The 20,734-nt window shown below is 31.9% G+C and overlaps 2 protein-coding genes across 12 annotated transcripts; both read right to left on the bottom strand.

Annotated features, from left to right (window-relative positions):
* Positions 1-5,403: 5,403 nt before the first annotated feature.
* LOC112788916 (allene oxide synthase 3) lies at positions 5,404-7,346 on the bottom strand. Its single transcript, XM_025830597.3, has one exon. The coding sequence runs from the start codon at positions 7,256-7,258 to the stop codon at positions 5,726-5,728; it is 1,533 nt and encodes a 510-aa protein (XP_025686382.2). The 5' UTR covers positions 7,259-7,346; the 3' UTR covers positions 5,404-5,725.
* A 5,642-nt stretch (positions 7,347-12,988) lies between these two features.
* LOC112788914 (uncharacterized) lies at positions 12,989-16,639 on the bottom strand. 11 transcript variants are annotated; one of them, XM_025830596.3, is made up of 9 exons: positions 16,442-16,639; positions 15,490-15,617; positions 15,091-15,265; positions 14,765-14,930; positions 14,619-14,677; positions 14,135-14,253; positions 13,664-13,901; positions 13,348-13,474; positions 12,989-13,173 (listed from the first exon to the last, which is right to left on the bottom strand). In XM_025830596.3, the coding sequence occupies exons 3-9, from the start codon at positions 15,148-15,150 to the stop codon at positions 13,103-13,105; spliced, it is 840 nt and encodes a 279-aa protein (XP_025686381.1). In that variant the 5' UTR covers positions 15,151-15,265; positions 15,490-15,617; positions 16,442-16,639; the 3' UTR covers positions 12,989-13,102. The 11 variants fall into 11 exon arrangements, with proteins under 11 accessions (XP_025686381.1, XP_025686376.1, XP_072088356.1 ...); XM_025830591.3 differs by having other exon boundaries at positions 12,989-13,182; positions 16,442-16,633; XM_072232255.1 differs by having other exon boundaries at positions 15,091-15,291; positions 16,442-16,616.
* Positions 16,640-20,734: the final 4,095 nt, after the last annotated feature.

The following is a 20,734-nucleotide window of genomic DNA, read 5'->3' as shown; positions in this document are numbered from 1 at the left end:
TTATAATTCTAAAAAAATAGCACAAAACTTTTATAAATTATTTAAAATTTTAAGACAAATAATTTTAAACTATAAAACTGATGAAACTACTTGCTTGGCGGCAAAACATACAATTATGATAAAAAGTCCCACGTACATTTCATCAACAGCATCATAAACATCTTCTACACTTACGGCATCTATAATTCGATATGATATATCTATCAGAAATAAATGAAAATGTTTAATAAAAAATATTAATAAAAAATATTAAAATTTATTATTTTTAATTTTATTTAATATATTTTGTAATAAATAAATATTAAGTAAAATAAATTTGAATTGTTTATACTATTTGAACTTGGACCATACAAACATCGATCGACAGCAGAAACAATAACCAAGCACGAATCAAGCTACCGAAGAATCCTCGGTAAACCAAAATGACTAAGATTCTCATACCACTAAAGCTCGGGGTCAAATTCATATTCAATCCCCCTAAAAATTTGAGCACTACTCCTGCAATCAGTTGCAAATATTAACCACACTCTCTATATAATATGGTGAACTAACCTCACAAAACACACAACAAAATACCGTGAATACTATCTATTCTGGAAAACAACAACATTTTCACTACAATAACATATTACTTCGTCTTTCTCTTTATAAAGAAAATTACTGACTTGAGTGTCAGAGTCTTTCTTGCAGGTTCTATGCCGGAGTCCGAGTTCCGAGGACAAATCTTTTCGAATCACAAGAGCTTACGAAACAACGTGCCATCGAGCTATAATACAGAAGAATATCATTTGATAGAACATTGGTGTCCACCGTGAAACCTGTAGTTTACCTAACCCCACTATTTCCTCTACCTTTTTTTGTTATTTCTTCTGCAGGATTACCAATCCTCAAGTATGGAGAATAACGGGGTCCAACAGCCCACGCAAGCCGATCTCACGGCTTAGATCGCCAAGCTACAGGCTGAGGTTCGGAAGATAGCTGAATGGCCGTCCAAAATCCACAACGGCAAGCACAGCGAAGGGGACCCTAAAAACCCTGGTGGGAGTAATGCACAATCGCGGGAATTAGAACCCCACGAGATTTCCCCACAAAAAGAAAGGCTGACAATAGATGATCCTTTCTTAGAGGACATTGTCAAATTCCAAATGCAGCAGAATTTTATGCTACCAACCAGTCTCCAACTATATGAGGGATTCGGTGACTCCCGTGTCCATGTTAAGAAATTTCAATCTATGATTTTTTTTAATGGTGCCTTTGAACCTATTCTTTACCGAGCATTTCCTACTTTCTTAGATGGTGCTGCATTACTTTGGTTTTCTAAGTTGGCTGTAGGTTTAATATCCTCTTTTGAGGAACTGGCGCGTTCTTTCATTGATTACTTTGTTGCGTCAAGGATGTATATGCACGGATCAGACTACCTAAACACCATAAAGCAGGGGCAGCATGAGAGTTTAAAGGACTATATGATGCGGTTTGCCAAAACAACAATGAAAATTCCTGACCTAAGTCCAGAGGTCCACCTACATGCCCTGAAAAGCAGCATCAGGCCTGGCAATTCCAAGAAACAATAGCAATGGCCACCAACCACCTCACTATCTTTGACCACGTTAGTTGAGGAACCTTCCTTTTCTTTCTTTTTAGCTTTAGACACAAAAGCCTTTAGGTTTGCAGTAGTCAAAGTGGAGGCTTTCTTATCTAGAAAGAAAACAATCCACTATCAAAACAAAACACATGATCAAAACTCACAAAATTTAACATACAAGCCTAAGATTACCTAAATACTCCTCTATCGCCTCCCTATCTTCTTCAAGCTTCAATAAACTAGATATAGATAGCAATTCAGACGAGAGATAAAAAAATCTAGAACATATTCCTCACTCTTTACCCTATTTTCACAATCTAATATTTGCTTCGTCTCAGAAGACCAAAAAACAGGAAACCTTTCGTTTAGCAGTGAATCCAAAAAGAACGAGTAAAACTCCTCATCAATCTGTACTTTCACGAAGATTTTCTTGAAGTCTTTAAAAGACTGTTTGTACAAGCTAAACACACTACAACTTGGGCAACTGCTTAGATTAACCCAACCCCCCTTCCAAACACCTTTGGCTTGAAACTGCAAAAAAAAAAAAAAAAATAACCCCAATGAGGGATAACATTCAAGGTACTCCATCAAGCATTCGAAAGCCTGGATAAACGCGCACAAGTTGGGATGCAACTGTGTTGGCGCATAGTTTAACTGAGCCAACATTCCACACTCAAAATCAAAAAAAGAAAATCTCATACCTAACTCAGTCAACATGCAAGTATAAACATAAAAATAGGACCAATTTGACCTTCGTTCACACACTCTATCACTATCATCACAAGGTAAAAACTTGACCCCCAACCGTTCATCATTTCTTACATACCTAGCCTCATTTAACTGGGAAACCAACTCCACACTACTAAAGATCGACATACGACCTTTTACATCACTATCAACCCCACCGTACGAGTCCCCTTCATCTACCACGACAATCTCCTTTTTTCTTATTACCCAACAGAAAAAGCGAAGGTGAAAAGTACAAAAAGCAAACTAACCTTTCTTACTCATGATTCCTTGTTTAGTAAAATTGTACAACTTTAGAAGACAAATAGTTTCCTACAACAACTAGTAGTTAAAAAGACACTAAAAACAGTCTCACCTCCCACTATCCACACGACCCCCACCCCACTAAGAGTAAAACAAACCATAGAGGAGCAAAACGCAAAACTGGCCCACGATAGAAAGCCCAAAAAAGAAAAGAACACGTTGAACTTTGGAGGCTCATACAATATATCCTCCACAAACACTTTCTAAAGCCAAGGATATAGAAGCTCAACCCGTTCTTAACATGCTAAGCTTAGGGGCTGTGGACCATACCAATATCCTCGACTTCAAAAACAATAACTAAGCACGAATCAAGCTATTGAAGAATTCTCGGTAAACCATAATGACCAAGATTCCTGCACCACTAAAGCTCGGATCCAAATTCATAATTTTCAACTCCCCAATATAAAAATCTGAGCACTATCCCTGCAATCAGTTGCAAATGCTGACCATAGTCTCTATATAATACAGTGAACAAACCTCACAAAACACACAATAAAATATCGTGAAGACTATCTGTTCTGGAAAATAGCAACAGTCTCACCACAATAATATATTATTTCGTTTTTCTCTTCATAAAGAAAATTATTCGCTTGAGCGTCGGAGTCTTTGTTGCAGGTTTTACGTCGGAATCCAAGTTCCGAAAACAAATCTTCCAAAATCACAAGAGCTTACGAAATAACGTGTCACCAAACTATAATACGAAAGAATATTCTTTGATAGAATATGAACCTTTGTCAATTATAATAATATGTATATATATACATACATACATATTCTCTAAACAAATTAAACAAATCAACTATTGACTATTGACTATTGACTTTAAATACGATGAACGAAGTCTCTTCAAATCAACTATTGACTCGTCGCATTCTTTTTTTTTTCCGTGTAAAATGATCCGATCGATGATCGTTGAACCTTTGATAAAGTCCACAGAATTAACTATACAATGCTACAGTGGGAGTAGTTGGACGTTATGGGTCAGTTACATGAGGCTCTGCGACCTGAGAGGCTAGTAAATAACAGAGAGGATAGAGTGGTGTGGAAATATGATAGGTAAGGTATTTTTACGACTAACTCATTTGTGCAGGTTTTGCAGGAGGAATTGTTACCAGATGATGTATCCAGTTACAACTTCACTAAGACCTTCTAGAAAGGCTTAGTCCCCCCAAAAGTGGAGTTGTTTGTTTGGTTCGTCTTAATAGGCAGGGTGAATACAAAGAAAAGACTGAGTCGGTTTGGGATTATTAGACAGGAAGATAATGGGTGTGTTTTATGCAACAAGGATGTTGAACGGGTTCATCACTTGTTTTTTGGTTGTGAGTTTGCTTGGCAAGTATGGAGTGCGTGGATAGTTGTGATTGGCTGCCAGTGGACTTTTTCAGGTTCGCTGAATGAGCATTTTCTTAGTTGGACAGAAGAGCCGTGTAGAAAGAAGGATCGAAAGCAGAGATTAATATGTTTCTGTGCAATAATCTGGAACATCTGGCTAGAAAGGAATAGAAGAATTTTTTAGTATAAAGCCAAAGGTGTAGATGAAATTGTCAACTTGGTCTTCCTTAACTGCAATGAGTGGAGATGTGTTGATTCCTTTTGTTGTTAATGGTTATATAATTTTCTTGATTTTTGTTAACTGGTATTTCGTTGTCTAATTCTTTCTGTTCTACTTTAGCGTGTTGAGCTTTTTCGATTAAAAAAAAAATAGAGTGTTAGTATTCTTAATTCTTTCCAGAAAGAAATTAATCCACAAATATGAGATTTCTCAATATATAGTGCTTATAGCTTCATTCATAAATCGAACATTTTAATTATTTATAGTTATTTAACAAAGAAATTGTTCCTTTTCCCCATTTAATTTGAAGACACAAACATACACGCGAATAAGGCGTGTGATAATGTCCCGATGACATATGCTAAAATGTGAACGCATGGAAAAACATATATATCATGCATGATAAAGATCGTTTATTAATTTCGAAAATAATTTGCTTGCTATTTACATATATTAATTTTAGGGATGGCTAGTGGGCCAACTGTGCATCATCAGATAGGCAGTGTATTAAGCAAACTTTTTATATATGATAGTCTTAACATTTTAATATGACCCAACTTTTTAGCGAGTTAAGCGAGTCAATATTATATTATGGATATGATGAGGGCGACACTTCCTTTTACAAATTGTCAGCTTCACTTAACATGCCAGATATGGAGACACTTAGCTTAGCCGCACTTGTGGCGATAGATCTTCTTAATTACATTATACGTACATTCTTTTTTTTAATATAATTAAATATTTTTTAAATATTTTTCTATTTTGTTTTTAAAAAAAAAATAAATTTTTTTTAATTTCTTAAATAACTGATGTATAAAAATAAATATTTAAATTAATTAAATAATAATAAATTTTTATAAAAACGGATCAAAAACTAAATTTTAAAGAATAAGTAGTATTTTTTTTAAATAAAAAACATAGAAAAACAATAAAAATATTAAATAATGTGAATAATAGATACGTGGAATGTTCAATTCAATAGGTATAAAAATGACTATTATTACACAACAAAAATTGGCATATCAGAGGTATGTATCCTACGAACGTATAATGTATACGTAACCAACGACGGAGTCACGGAATTTCTTTAGGGCAGAGGGGTCAGGGGGACAACCTCTCCCCACAAAATATAGATATTTAGAGAAAATATAGGTTATTAAAATCAAACACAGAAGAAAATACCAGGAAAAAACCTTCAAAATCGAAAAAAAAAGGATAATTAAAAAAATTTAAAAGTTACATATATATATACATCGCACAATATACACCAATTTACGTACAAACAACATGTCCATGCAACGAAGATAACGTATATTTACACAGTGACTCACATAAGACAAATTTGTGCTTCTTTTCTTCTTAAATTCCTCTCTACCTAAAACCTTTTCTTATTCAAGGAAAAAACAAGAAAAGTATTGTCGTAGGTGATGTTTTATTCATTTTGACAACATTGAACTTAGAATAATAATAAGGATCAGAAGGTTTTTAGGTAAGGTGGGTTGTCACATCTTGTATTATAAGTTTATAACGATAACAAGTACTTAAAAATTGGAGCACTTGGTTAAGGACTTGATGGTAACTGTGGGACCCAAAACAAGTGGCTTCCAATCGAATGCAAACGTGTCATAACGCAAGAAGAACTCCACCAAATACACCCTACACAGCAGCACCACAAGATTCTTCGCCGGGCACTGCTTGTTATCCGCTGTGGGCTCGTCCACCTCACGCCCATTAGACCAGAACACGTTTCTCAACAGCCTCTCTCCATCTCCAATAAACCTATGGCCCACAAACTCTTCGGGATTCTCAAAGATCTTCGGGTCCTTCGTAGCGAACGGCTGATATCCAAAGATCATCTCCCCTTTCTTGATCTCGTAGGCCGCATCGTGGCTCTGCACCACCAGATCCTCCCTCGCTTTGGCGTACTGGTACGGCACAGCAGGCTCTATCCTGAGTACTTCGTACACCACTGATTTGGTCAAAGTCATCTTATCCAACGCTGCAAGACTCACTACCCCGCCTTCGTCCCTAACAACGGTCCTGATTTCATCAGCGAGTTGCTTGTGTAAACCTTCCCCTGCCAAACCTATCCACTTGATTAGGATCGGAAACTGGTTCGATAAACCACCGAAAGCGTTGAACCCTAACATGAAAACAAGGTTGTGGCATGCTTCGTCTCTTTTGATTCCTAATTTCTCCGCTTCGTCCAGCACCGCCGTCCCCGCCGTCGATACTCCTTCGTAGAGCTTGTTGTAGCTACCTTTTACGGCCCACGCCGGAAACGGCACCGTTCGGATCAGTACATCTTCGACGTAGTTGAAGATTTTCGGTAACCCAAGGGTTGCGAGAGGAGCGAGCTGAGCTCCGAGCCAAGTCTCCACGAGCTTCGGACCTTCGCTTCCGATGACGGTGGTGTTTGGATCCTTGTCAGTGAGGAGACGGAAGATGAAAGTGAAGGCGACGGCGCCGATGGAGGTGTTGTAGCTGGCTTCTTTGGACTTTCCGGCGAGGCTCTCTTCCATGTTATTGAAATGATCGGTGAGAAGGCTTCGGAAGAGAGGGAGGAAGATGTTGTGTTTGGAGGAGAGAATATGGAGAAAGAAGGATTTGAGGAGAGAGTGTTCGGGTTCAGTAGTATCTTGGAAGGCGCAGGTGCGGTAGCCGCCGGTGAAGGCGGTAGAAGGCATGAAAGTGCCGTCAAGGACGTCGCGCTTGTCGACCTTAGAGTTGTCGAAGAGGATGGGGAAAGAGGCGGCGTCGAGGAGAGCGATGACCTTAGGGTCATGAGCAATGAAGGGACCAGGCGGCATGTTGGTTCTGATGACGGTGGAGTTGTACTTTTGGATCCTGGTGGCGAAGAATTCGTCGCGGCCTTGTTTGTAGAAGTAGTCGTGGCGGTCGTGTAAGGGACCCAAGAACGGGAGGCCGTAGCTTCCCGGAATGGGCTTCAGCGGAAGATTATTATTATTATTGTTAGGGGCGGAGGATGCCATTGTTGTGTGATAAGTATGAGAGTGAATGTGTTTCTGTTGGAGCACTTGCTTGTATTTGCTGCTGATGCTTCCAAACACCATAAATAATGGGGGAGGAAGTGCTTGGCACAATCAAATTACTGTTACATATTTAAGATTTTTTAAGAATAAAATTTCACTAATTCAAATAATAAAATTTAGAATAATATTAATTATAATTAATTTTTATTATATTAAGTTAATTTAATTAATAAATAAATTTAAATGGGTAGTATTATTCAATTAATATTATAACAAAAGTATGTTAAGTATCATGTAATAACCAGCACTTACTACGTGTGGCAAGTTGTTTTATTTATCACTTATAAAAAAAATGATGGTTATATTATTCTCGTTGGCATATAATTGGTCAATTTTGCGTAAGTGAAGCTATTCAATTGTTAATTGTATAAGCATTTTATGTTTAATATATGTTCAGAATTCAGAATTTATATAAGGAATTAGTGTATGTAATATAAAAGGTTTTTTTGCACATTTAAAATTACAAAATTTCTGAAAATAAACTCTAAATTACAAAAAAATATTCAATTAAATTTTATCTCAATATTTAAAAAAAAAATCTTCTTATCTTGTATTCTTTCTGTATAACTTTTTTACCTAAAGATTTCACAGGATAATAAAGTTACACTTTTTAATTAAAAAAATCATCAAAGCAAAAATTTGAAAATTTTTCCTTGGCACGTATAGATTATCTTAATTTAACTAACCCCAAATCAAAATAGTTTAACTACTGAAAAAGTACTAAAAGCTAAGCTAATAGATGAAGTAATATGTATACTAGTTAATTAATTAATTCCTTATTTTAGCTGAATGAATAACACTCATTCTACTTTGAAGGACGATAGTTAAAGTCTTGAGACCCCAAAGATTACTGCTCAACATTCTAAATCTGACTAGACTGTGGAATATTTGAAATATCTTATAATTTCATCAATCCCAAGTCAAAGAAATTCATAAAAAAATAGACACATATAAAATTATGTATAAACTAAAAAGATAAAATCTTTCATTAAACGAAAAAAGAAAGAAAGGATTATTGGAGACAAATAACTACTAATATAGAAAATGGGAAGGAGGCGGTGGCACTTTTTTGAGATGGGAGCTGCGGGAAAGAGGCACAGAGGTGGCACTCTAAATTTTTTTTTTTTATTAATATGTGCGTGCCAATTATATTTTTAACCAAGAACAATAACTAAGTCATCCTGCACTTCTTTTTCATATGTATGCAGTGTATAATACAAAATTTTTAAAAAGTCACATATCTAAAATCTTAATTTATCTAATGAAATAAGTATTATTTTTGTTTTCTAAAATTTAAGGTCAAAACTAAATTCATCTCCAATATTATTTTTTATTTAAAATCATCTCAAATATTTTATTTAATATTAAAATTATTTTTTAATAAAATTTTTAATTTTATTATCAAATTATCTTTATTTTAATAAAAAATTATAACTTAAAAAAAAATAACGGGAAGAAGAGGAGAAAGAAAAAGAAAAAGAGAAAGAGAGAAAAAAGAGAAAAAGATGAGAAAAAAAAAGAAGAGAGAGAATTGGGAGATAGCACCGGCGAAACTTGGAGCTGTCGTTGCCGTCAAGAATCAAAACCAGAGGGAGAGAGAGCTCGCAAGGAAGAGAGGAGACACGAGTCAGGGAGTCACGCTCCGCCACTAACGCCACTGCTACCAACCTCGTCGTCACTTCACGTTCTCGCGGCTGCATCTCGCGGATTCGGCTTCGCCTTTTGCTTCTGTTTCTGCATCTGCTTCTTCTTCTTCTGTGTCTGTGTTTGCTTTTGCTTTTGCTTTGTTTTTGCTTCTGATTTTGATTTGTTATTTTTATTTTATTTTATTGTTGTTGTGTGTTGATTTTGTTGTTGAATTTGATATTGTTAGTTTCTAATTTTGAATAATATGTTATTGTTGGTGTTCTTGAATCTGATTATTGGTATTTGATGAGAATAAGGAAGATGGTGATGATGATAAAGGTGGTCGTATAAAGTCAAAATGACGATTTTAATACCAAATAAAACGTTAGAAACAATTTTAAATTCAAAATAATATTAAGGATGAATTTGATTTTAATCCTAAATTTTAAAGACCAAAATAATATTTACTCCTTTATCCAACTAACAAAATATACTGTATTGTTATATATAAAAAATTCTTTGTTATATCAATAAATTTTTGTGATATTCACAAAACTTTGTATGCTATGTCAATAAAAAATCCAAAAAAAAGGAAAAAACATCTATATATTGGATGAGTATAATTTTTGCTAAATTTAGATTAATTCAATTAAATTTTATTATCAAAAATATTTGTAAAATAGCATCGGCGTCTAATTTAGCTTGTATATATAAACATTGATAATAAAATATCAAATGTTTAATATGTGTTAATTATTTACCGTTAACAAAAAATATTAATATTTTAAAATTTTCTATTTTATTTGATTTTTAAAAAGAAATTATCTAGAGCGACTACTGCTCACACAGATAATTGATTAGTCGATTATGATAATATTATGGTCAATATACTAACTGTACAATAAAAATTAACTATTAATTAATTACTGCATATAAGAATATATATTTAGTATTTTAATTTTTTTTAATTATGTTATTTCAAATTAAAGAAGTTTTGATTTAGTGCCTAAAAATTAATGTACATAAAATATTTTTTAATTATAATAAAGTTTTACATGAACGTTGGTCATGTCGACAAACGTAAATCTCAAAGTCGTTAAAAGTAAACTATTAATTAAGAAGATGGAAATTAAGGTGTAATCGACTTTACGTAAAGTTGATAATGAGAGTTGTTAGATAATTTGATTGACCTAACTAAATTTTTATCTAACAATTTTTAATTGTTAACTTCACGTAAAGTCGACTGCATCTGAGTTTTCACCGATTAAGTATGGTTTTTTGAAGAAAATAAAGTTGCACCATGCAGTGCACGCTATATTTGTGATAAGCATGAAAGAAGCTAGGTGTAATACAAGGGAAAGTAACCAAGATTAAGAAAAGGAAAACTCATAGCAATTTTTGGATCTATTAGATTTATGAAGATTTAATTTAGAGCATCAGAGACGTAATGCTTTTTCGTGATGAAAATTCACCCACACAACACAACTGCAGGTTTAATTAGAGGAATTCTTGTTTACGCTAATTATTGTCTTTTATATTAATATTATAATATTATGGAAAAGTCTAAGGAGTCAACTATAACTTAAACCAACTCAAGCCAATCCTTTGTATTCTAGTTTTGAAATTCGAAAAATTAGAGTAGTGGAATATTGTTTTTTCTTTTTTATAACAGACCTCTTGTTTTTCAACTAGTTGATTATCCTCCTAGTTGGTTCTCTAGTAGAGTTCTAATATTATTATTATTTTTAATTTAAATTTTAAAATATTAATAAAATAAAACCTTTAATATTAATTTATAAACTGTATATTCTAAATCTTAAATTTTAACTCCTAAAATCTTAAATATTCAATTTTAAATAGCTAACATAAAATAACGAAATAAATGACATAAAAATAAAATATTCATTTGCTCTCAGAACATACAAAAAATTTTAGTTTGATTATATTTTTATGTTTTTTATTTTGATAACGAAAGTGTAAATTATGAGAAAATGCCACATGAAAGAATATATAATCATAATATAAACAGTGAAGGTAATACTGATTAAATAAACAACATTTACAGCAAATGAAATAAAATTTAAAATAATGTTACATCGCACATATATAATATAATAAAAGAATACAATGAAATAAATGGGAAATGAAGAATAATGTAAAGCTTTAAAAGAGAGAAAATGCCACATGCAATAGTAGCAAAGAACTTTAATATATATCAGGGAAAAGTCTAGGAACCTGCAATTTTATTGAATTTTGGTTAGCATGTAACTATTAGAAAAAGATGAGCCATTAGATAAAATCCCACACCAATTTCACACCATCAAATCATTAGTGATGGCTAATTGATGGCTAACAATCACAAAAATTACTAGCCCCTAGCATTACTCTATTATAATAATACGGATAGATAGGTAGATAATTATTTTTGTTACATTTTTATTACATTAATCGATGTGAACATGCTTTTTAATTAATTAAACAATCTCTTTCTTAATAATGCTGGTTCTGGACATCGCATTTCACATGGTGGGGTCAGGGGTGTTAGGAAATTGTCCAAGAAAATAAATAAATAAATAAATAAAAGTAAAAGAAGAAGAAGCCGAGCGGCAATCAAGTAGTATAGTACAATAATTAGAACGATTAAAAGAATTAAAAATTAATTAGTATAAGATCATTAATCTAATAAGGAAGAGCATCTTTGGCTTCGTGATCCCACGTGTTTAATCTGATTAAACTCCACTAAATTAAATGGGATAATAATGTCGATTTCTATAATAATAATTGTGATGAACGATAATAGTACATACATGTGGATGGGCATAGTAAAGGTGCTTCAATTAAAAAAGGACAAGAATTGTGACAAATTAATTATGACTTATTTTACATATATTGATTTCTAATGTATAAAAAGATTAAACATGACAATTAATTTAAAATGGAAGGAGTAAGTGATAGTATAACTAAAGAGAGTCTGAACATGAAGATTGTGGCTTGTTTTAGTAATCTATAATTCTATATTAATTATTAGGTGAATTTTATGGTGTCTTTTATTGTTGTGTTTACATTGTCTAATTTGTTTTTATAAATAAAAAATAAAATGTATAAAATAAAAATAAAATATTTAAAATTTATTAAATATTATTTATTTACCTTTTTTAGTAAGTTAGGCACCATAACTTTGGCACCATAACATTCACCTAATTATTATCTGTTTGATGGCTGAAAACTTTGATTACTTTGTGTTATTATTTATATATGACAATTCCATTTATTCACATTGCTGGAAAACAGGTATAATATAACGGCATAGATTTTTCAGGAGAATATTATGATGCAGTAAACCATGCATTAAGACAATTGGGTATTATCTTTTTAATCATGATGATCAGTTACCATTCTCCTCATAATTTAATTTAAACTTGAAATTGCTTAAATTATTCATGATACACCGAGTTAAACTTTATTTAGACAGGAAGCGTAATATGGAGCTTAAATGGGTTGGTTTGCAATCTATCTATCTTAGGTTAATTAATGTTATCCTTGATTTGGTTAATCATGTCTCTTGCAGGCAAATTAAAGTTAGTCTTTGATGGTTTTCAGCTGCAACTATACTGCTTCGTGCACACAACATAGGTTGATTTTATGTGACATGCAACCAATCAAAACAGTTGAGTTTTGACACCTTAATTGCTGAGTATTTTTCAAGTGAATGTAAGAATCAATATCGAAGAGAGGGGATGAGTTTTACGAACTTTGTAGTATAAGGAATTCTAACATTGTCGTTACTCTTAATCAGGGACGAATCTGAGTCCTCCAAAATTTAAAAAATGAGATATGTATTTAATACTTTTATATGTATTATTTTGATTATGTAATAAATTTATATCTCAATTATTTTTTATTTAACTAATTTAATATTATACACTCAAGTCTTTGTATTTTTTAAATTAGTTTCTACATATTCATCTCTATATCTATTTAAAAAAAATATTTACGTTTTTAATAATAATAAGATATTAACATATTTAGCATTACATTATTATATAGAATATTAATAATGACTTATGTATTTTTAAAGGCTGTGTTGAGAATTACCTTCAAATTAATTTGCTTTTCCTACATTAATTAATGAAAACGATAAAACCTCTTGCATATAAAAAGTTTAGGTCATCATAATTTTTCTTTTTTTAAGGAAAAAAAAAACATTGTGATACAAATTACACTAAATCAATGTAGCCTTTAGAACATGGAAACATCTGGGGGTGGTCCATATAATGTCCTCCAAGAAAGTGGAACTCGCCATTTCTCACCTTCAATTCCTCAAACACAATTATCCAAGTTATTAGTTAGTCCACAATAAAGTGATACGTCAGCATAGGAATTAGGAAGAATCATTTATTATAATTAGCTGGGAAAATAGTGACTAGTGAATTAGTTAGATGAATATTAAAATTCTGATTAGAAAAAGACAAAGAAAGGCTCACCAGAAGCAGATGTAGGGTGACTTAGCTTTAGAAATTTGCTTACAGCCTCAGCTAACTGAAAGGCATCAGATATGTTGTCCCCTTCTGAGCAGTAACATAGCAAGCATATCACCTTCAAGTCTTTAGCCTGTTAAAGAAAAACACTCCTTATAATCACATATTCATTATCCATATCAATGCTTTCTTATGTTTTGCATGATGAGAATGTTGATCTGATTTCCCTTTCTTGTTCCTTTGTTGAAATAGTTACATACAAGTTATAAGAGTATCAACCAGTAAAGCTTATCATTGAAGAGAACTGCGCTCCACAAGTTACCTTGAGAAAAGAGAAAAGTGCAGCAAAAGGCAAGCTAGCATAATAGTTTTCTTCTTCTTGTTCATCTTCATCGGAAAGGATATCTTCCCGTGTTACATTTCCTTCAGCTAAATCGCCGAGATATTTCCAGTGCTTTTGAGAGGGATCATACTCCTTTAGTTTCTTCCACCCAAGCTGTTCACAATTTTCATCCGTTCCATCGATATTGGCACTGGAGACATAATACATCTGCAAACCACTAATACAACAACCAATAGTTGTGTCAGATGGAAAAATATACTGCAAATCATCCTATACAAAGCTAGATTCATACATTCTACAAGATTGCCAAAGTGACAAAGGCTATACTCTGAAGTCTTAACTTCTTAAGTTATAATTGGTAGAAAAGTTACAATCACAAAAGTGAATGAATTTAATATTGTAATGATAAATAGGTATCAAATATACAATTTCAACATATTCATGTCTCACCTTGACATGTCAACATTTTGCCACATTCTGAAATCTAAGCTGGAAAGAACAACAACATGCTTCTTTCCACTACCAGCAACAAAATCAGCCAAGTTTTTTGCAAACTCTAAGATCCTTCCCTATTCAAATGACTATGTATTTAGTAACAATTCTCGATTCATATTCCATTACTACTAATGTCAAGTCAAGCATTAAGGATAACAAAACTCATTGAACATTGAACACACATTAACAAAAGGGGGTGAGGGCTAAAATATATAAGCAAAAAATAAAAACAATAAAGCCTAAGCTTGTCCACATACCAATTTCACTACAGGAAAAACACACACACTCTCTTAGTTTATGAGTGAGGAACAATTCACATGATAATAAAAAAAATAACTTGACAATAACCTAAAATCAGCATCAAACTCAGGCACGCAATGTTAGATAAAGTAAAGGAAAGGAACAAAACAAATGGTGCCTCAGGCTAATAAACCGATACCTTAACTATAGGGGACCTCTGTTGGAGGATAGTGAGAGCACTGGAAGAGGACTCATAAGCTGCAAACCTCATTAAAACAAATAATAAGATAATAAATTATACACAACTTACAAAAAAAATGCCAAACATGCAAAGAAAAAGAGCACCTTCAAGAGGAAGGGCAAGAATTCCTTGAGGAAAAGGTCCATACACATCATTCCCAACACAGGGCAGAACATAAGGATCATCCAAATACCCAACTCTCTCTGCATCCATTGATGATATCAAAAGGTCTGCAGCTAGCTGCCCCACATTCCCAATCGACAGTGCAGGCTTAGAGGCAGAAAAAACACCAAGTTAATGTGTTAGAAAATTAAGATAACCCCATCATTTCACATACAGATATTAACTTAAAGTTAATGCCTTTTTTAGCTAAATAGAAACATTTAGAGACAGTCGTGTGAAAAGCTAAACCATAGGGAATGATACATACCACAATCAAAGTGGAACAATCTTCATGAAGGTGCTTGCTTTCTTCAGGAACAAACTCCATCTACTACTTCTACTTCTATGCTAATGTTGAATTTGTCTAATTCCTTTCCGCTTATGATTGTATGCTCAGTAATTTGCTGTGCTCAAAATTCAACTTCTTCTTCTTCCTTTATTTTCTATTTTTGGTCAAAAGAAACTCCAACTTGAAGAAGAGTATTGAAGAAAGGTGGCCCAAGGATTAAAAATAGTGAAATACCAAAATCTTAAAAGAGTAAAAAAAACAAACGAATTAAGAACCCAAAAACGAAAACCACATAAACCCAAAATTTGAAGGGATATCCTCCAATACCAAGAAACCTAATTCATTTTAATTTAGATGACCAAATCTTAACTATCTTACCTTATCTGATGACTGCAGTGACATTCAAAATGTCATTGTCGCCACTCGCCACAGCAGAGGTGAAGCCGTGATAGTTATCAGAACCGAACCGGTAATCGATTTGGTCATACGACTGGGTCACCGGATCACTGGTTCAGCCGGTGGGTCACATGTTGGACCGGTTGACCCAGTCACAATTAAATATTAATATAAAATTACAAAAAATAAGTTTAAAATTAAAAATTCAAAAGCATGTCTTCACATAACAAGTATCAATTCTTAAACATAAGTAATGATGCAAAAATAGAAAAATAAACTAGTCACTAGTACAAAATACTTTCTCAATTTAAATGAAGAGAGCAAAACACAACACAATAACTAAATCAAGTCCAAGGAGTGATCTCAAAATCGGCATTTATATCTTCATCAGACAAATTTGGAGTTTGACCAACATTGCCTTCATTTTGATTTGCATCTATATCTTCCATTGCATTGTTACTCGGTCCATCAATAAGTTAACAAACTAACTAAAAACTAATTAACTAATTATACCGAATCAATACTTCCTATGTAAGAATCAAATCTATTCTTACAGCAACAAATTCAGCTCATTGATAATTTTTAACAACAAATTCAACTATGATCATTTTCAGCAACAAAAAATTTAGCTCCAAAGATGATTTATAGCAACAAAAAATTTAGCCAAGTGATTAGTTCAGCAAGACAGCAACAAATTCAAGGTTTAGTGATGATAATGAGCAACAAATTCAACTCAGTGATGATTTTCATCAACCAACAAACTATCTCAGTGAGATTTTCAGCAACAAATCCTAGTTTAGTCATGATTTACAGCAACATTTAGATCAGCCAAAAGGCAAATTAATTGATTAGCAATTCAGAAACATCTCAAAATACAGGGAGAAGGGAAATTTGGAAAAGAGAGAACAGGGGAAGCGATGATGAAGGGACTCACCAGAAAACGACGAGCGACGGCGACCCGCCGGAGACGAGGATCCCACGGACGAGACTCGAGTGAGACGACGAGGAAGGCCGCGAGACGAACGACGAGAAGCCGGCGAGTGTGACTGAGGGAGAGACACGTTCTCGAGTCTGAGGGTGAGAAAAGTTAGGGTTTTTTTGGTGAAGATGAAAACAGAGAAGCAACGATTTTTTTTTGAGTTTCAGTGGATTATGGGCTTTTTGTCAAAACAATTATGGGCTTTTATTTCTCATGAGTACATTGGCCCAATTCGTTGTATTGGGGTCAGAAAAAGATACATTAAGGCTTCTTTTTATATGAACATATTAACGAAGGGTTATTATTATAATTCAGTACAATTTGCTCTAAATAACTAAATGCAGAGTAATAAGACTCTAATATCATATTAATAATCATACAAACAAATTCAAAATTGAAAAAGCATTGAAACGAGAGGATTTACTAAATAATAAAAGTGTTAACTTAACCATCAAGTTAGTCGAATAGACATGTAGTTAACTCACTTGTTTGTTTAAATAAGTATTAAAAATTCAAATTAAACCTTGTATATATAAGGTATTAGAGCACTTAGCTTAGTAATGCAGTAGATATAGGGGTGAAGTTAGGTGAAATATTATGAAATATTAGTATTTGGTTTAATTTGGTAAATTGAGAAATATCATAGAGAAAAAGAATCTTAACTTACTATATAGGAAGACACCTGAATATAAAATATAGGTGCAGAATGATAAATATAAATAAAAATTATATATTTTATATATAAATTTTTATAAATATGAATACAAATTATTATTATCCAACTCAAAATGATAATATTTACAGGTATTATAGAACTGGTGTTGTATCTTGCAACAGAAATGCACAAGTCTTTGTTTTTCAGAATTTTTGCTGCAATTTGCATGAGATTCAGAAAGTTAAACTAAAGGAAGAATGCAAGGCCGCAATTAGCAATGTTTAATTATTATGCAAAAGTATATAACGATAATTCTAGAAACTGCAATTATTGGTTTCAATTTTCTATCCATGCATGCATCGTATACATACAGTGCACCAGCAATTGACGCGTGCACTAGTCCTATCCATATTAATCACTTGAAATTAACACCTGTCCAACTTAAGAGAAAATTTATCAATTAAATTAATCCAATTACACCTTAATTGTATGGCTAAACAAGGTTTAAAATGGTCATAAAACAACGCATGCATAATTATCCCTTATCATGTATTACTATATATTATTAGAGACAATGTTGCAAAGAAGTGAAATCCTATCATTAACAATGATTATTGATCACAAAATAGGAGATATTTTTGTGGTGAAAATTCAGGTGCAGTCGACTTCACGTGAAATTGATAGCTGAGAGTCGCTAGATAAAAATTTAGTCAAATCAATTAAATCATTTAACGACTCTCAATTATCAACTTCACGTAAAGTCGACTACAACTGAGTTTTCGCCTATCGTTACATAACTAGTTGATTGAAAGAGGATAGCATGCATGAACTTTATTCATTACTTAGCATTGGAGACACTACTACTTTTTTCATATAAGGTATATGGTGTATATATGGGGCCAAAATTAATTAAAATAAAATAATTAATGAAGTTAAGAAGCAAGCAAGGAAATAAACTAGGCCATCCATGTGTACAGCACTAAGAAGGGTTATTAGTTAGTGGCTCCCATGTTTTGGTTTATTTGGTAATTGGTATACAACTTCTGAAACCCTACATACTCTTGTCCCTCATGATTATTATTACTATTGCCCCACCATTTATTTTGCTCTTGTATGGTCTAATAATGCCAAGTGTATAGCACTAAGGCCTTATTCATCTTTTTTTGGAAATTCTAGATATGCTCCCCACTTTTATTTTATATTCCACTGCTCCAAACTTCAAAAATGATTGCCACATCCAATAAATAATCCCATTGGGAATTGTTTAATTATATATTTTTGTAAAATATTTATTTTACTCGTTATACAAGTTATTATATATACCTATCTAGATAATATTAAGATAATAAAATAAAATAAAATAAAATTCAATCCAATTATAGATCTTTATATTAATATTGAGCAATGCGAAAAGAAATTAAAATTAGGCATGCAATGAGGCCACGTGATAGATGATTTATTTGAACAATCTCAAGTGGATGGCATGTGATTATAAGCAACAATAATACTATGGTACTGAGAAGTACTAATTCTATATTGACCACTATTTATGAATAGATCAGCTAGTAAAGTGCACGCATGTGTTATAGCATGTATATAAGTTTATGAATCAAAAGAAAGGCCATATTAGATAATGGCTACCATCATAATAGGAAAAATTATTCACAAACTTGTGAGGTTTAAACCAATAAAAAAAAAACAATATTAATAGTTATATTTTTAATATTTTTTAATTAATCATTGTTTTAAGAGATTTATTAAAAATTAAATTTTATATTTTTTAAACATAAAATTTTAATGCTATATTATGAAGTTAATAATCTCAAAAATTTAAATTAATAAAAAATATAACATTAATAATTATATTTTTAACAATATATATTATTTTTAGTATATTTTTCTATATATAGGAAAACAAACTTTTTTCCCTATTTTTTCTTATTTCTTATCGATATTATTTATGTCTTCTTGATGTTATATCCAACTCTATGATTGGCTTCATATATATCCACCACCAGCCATCCTATAAGACTCATCATGACTCTATATAAAAGGAGCAGAAAGAAATTATCCTTATGTAATTCTAGAGAAAGAAAAAAAATTCAGAATTTCTCTTAGTATTTATTAATTATTATGGTAATTAATAAATATTAAATAAGATAATTTATAATTTTTTAGTTAATTTTTTTATTTATTAAATATTTTTGTTATCATTAGATCCAACTTCAATCCATCGATCACATTGGATCATTAATTATGGATCCTGTTAGGGAGACAATGGATTATTTGTACAATGTGTATAATAGGTTATTGAGTTACAAAATGAACATCCACGTACTATCTAGAATAATCATTCGAGTACTAGGGAATAAACATCTTTCCGAAAAATTAAACTGATGTCACTCATTCCAAAAACTTCAACTGATGAAAAAATGTAACATTAATGATTATATTTCTAATACTCCATAAACCTCCATTGTACATATTGTATAAATATTTCATTGGCTCCTCATACTTTTCCATTAATTATAGCTTATTAATATATAGATTTTTATGACAAAATGGCAAGAAGCTATGATGTATGCACATTAGATTATTCTAATAAACTATTAACTAATTTAATTATATAATTAATTTATTTGTCTGTTTAAATAAGTGTTAGAGTTTAAATTTTATCATATATATAATATATAATAATTTATTAATAAATGATAAATTTTTAAATAAAATTTAAATTTATAACAAATTAATCTTTAATTTATTGACTGATCGAAAATTAGAGTTCGTTAATTAGCGAATGGAAATTGCTTTCAAATATCTTTCATGTATTATAAAATAAGGACTATTTTCATTTATTAGGCGGTTTGGAAATTAATAATATGTATTATTATTAATACCAACTCTTATATGATAACGTATTGTATTATTATATTTTGTATAATTTCGAAGTAGCCATAAACCATGACAGCTTAGTGTACACTTGCCGCTAATAGCAATTTCATCGCCTAGATTTTTTGCTTCCATCAAACCCTAGACTTCATCATTCATCAATATCAATTTTCTATAGCATGCATCATGCATCATCAATTCATCTTATATATCTTGCCACTTAAGGATATTATTACGTAAGTGTAATAATGTTTAGGGTTAGGATAACGTGCTTGATGATTAGCAGACACAACATCGTAATTAACTTAAACTATTCAAGCACAAAACAATTACTAGTAGTAGTTGAATATTATTACTTTTTGGTTGAATAGTTGAGTAGTAGTGTACCTAAAATAAAAAAGAGAGTAATTTACATACCTTCTTTATATACTTTAATTTAGAGTATTATTTCTTTTGTGACTCTATGCAATACCGAAAAGCTAGATTGAGATATAATTAATGCAAGAAAATTAAGGGAACTTCGTCATGATCTAAGACAAATTATCAAAAACGTTACACATATTTTGCCAAGTGTCCTAAGACAAAATCTTGGGCACCCCCTAATGTAGGTGAGAGAATATTGACATGCTGTGGCCTTATAGCGGACACGTATATATGTTGTTAGATTCACGAAACTTTTTCTCTTAATTTTTTAATAATTTGCA

The sequence above is a fragment of the Arachis hypogaea genome, chromosome 3 (genome assembly GCF_003086295.3).
Source record: "Arachis hypogaea cultivar Tifrunner chromosome 3, arahy.Tifrunner.gnm2.J5K5, whole genome shotgun sequence".
Lineage (NCBI taxonomy): Eukaryota > Viridiplantae > Streptophyta > Magnoliopsida > Fabales > Fabaceae > Arachis > Arachis hypogaea.
Note: the sequence above shows the minus strand (reverse complement) of the source record. Positions and strands in the feature narration are given on the sequence as shown.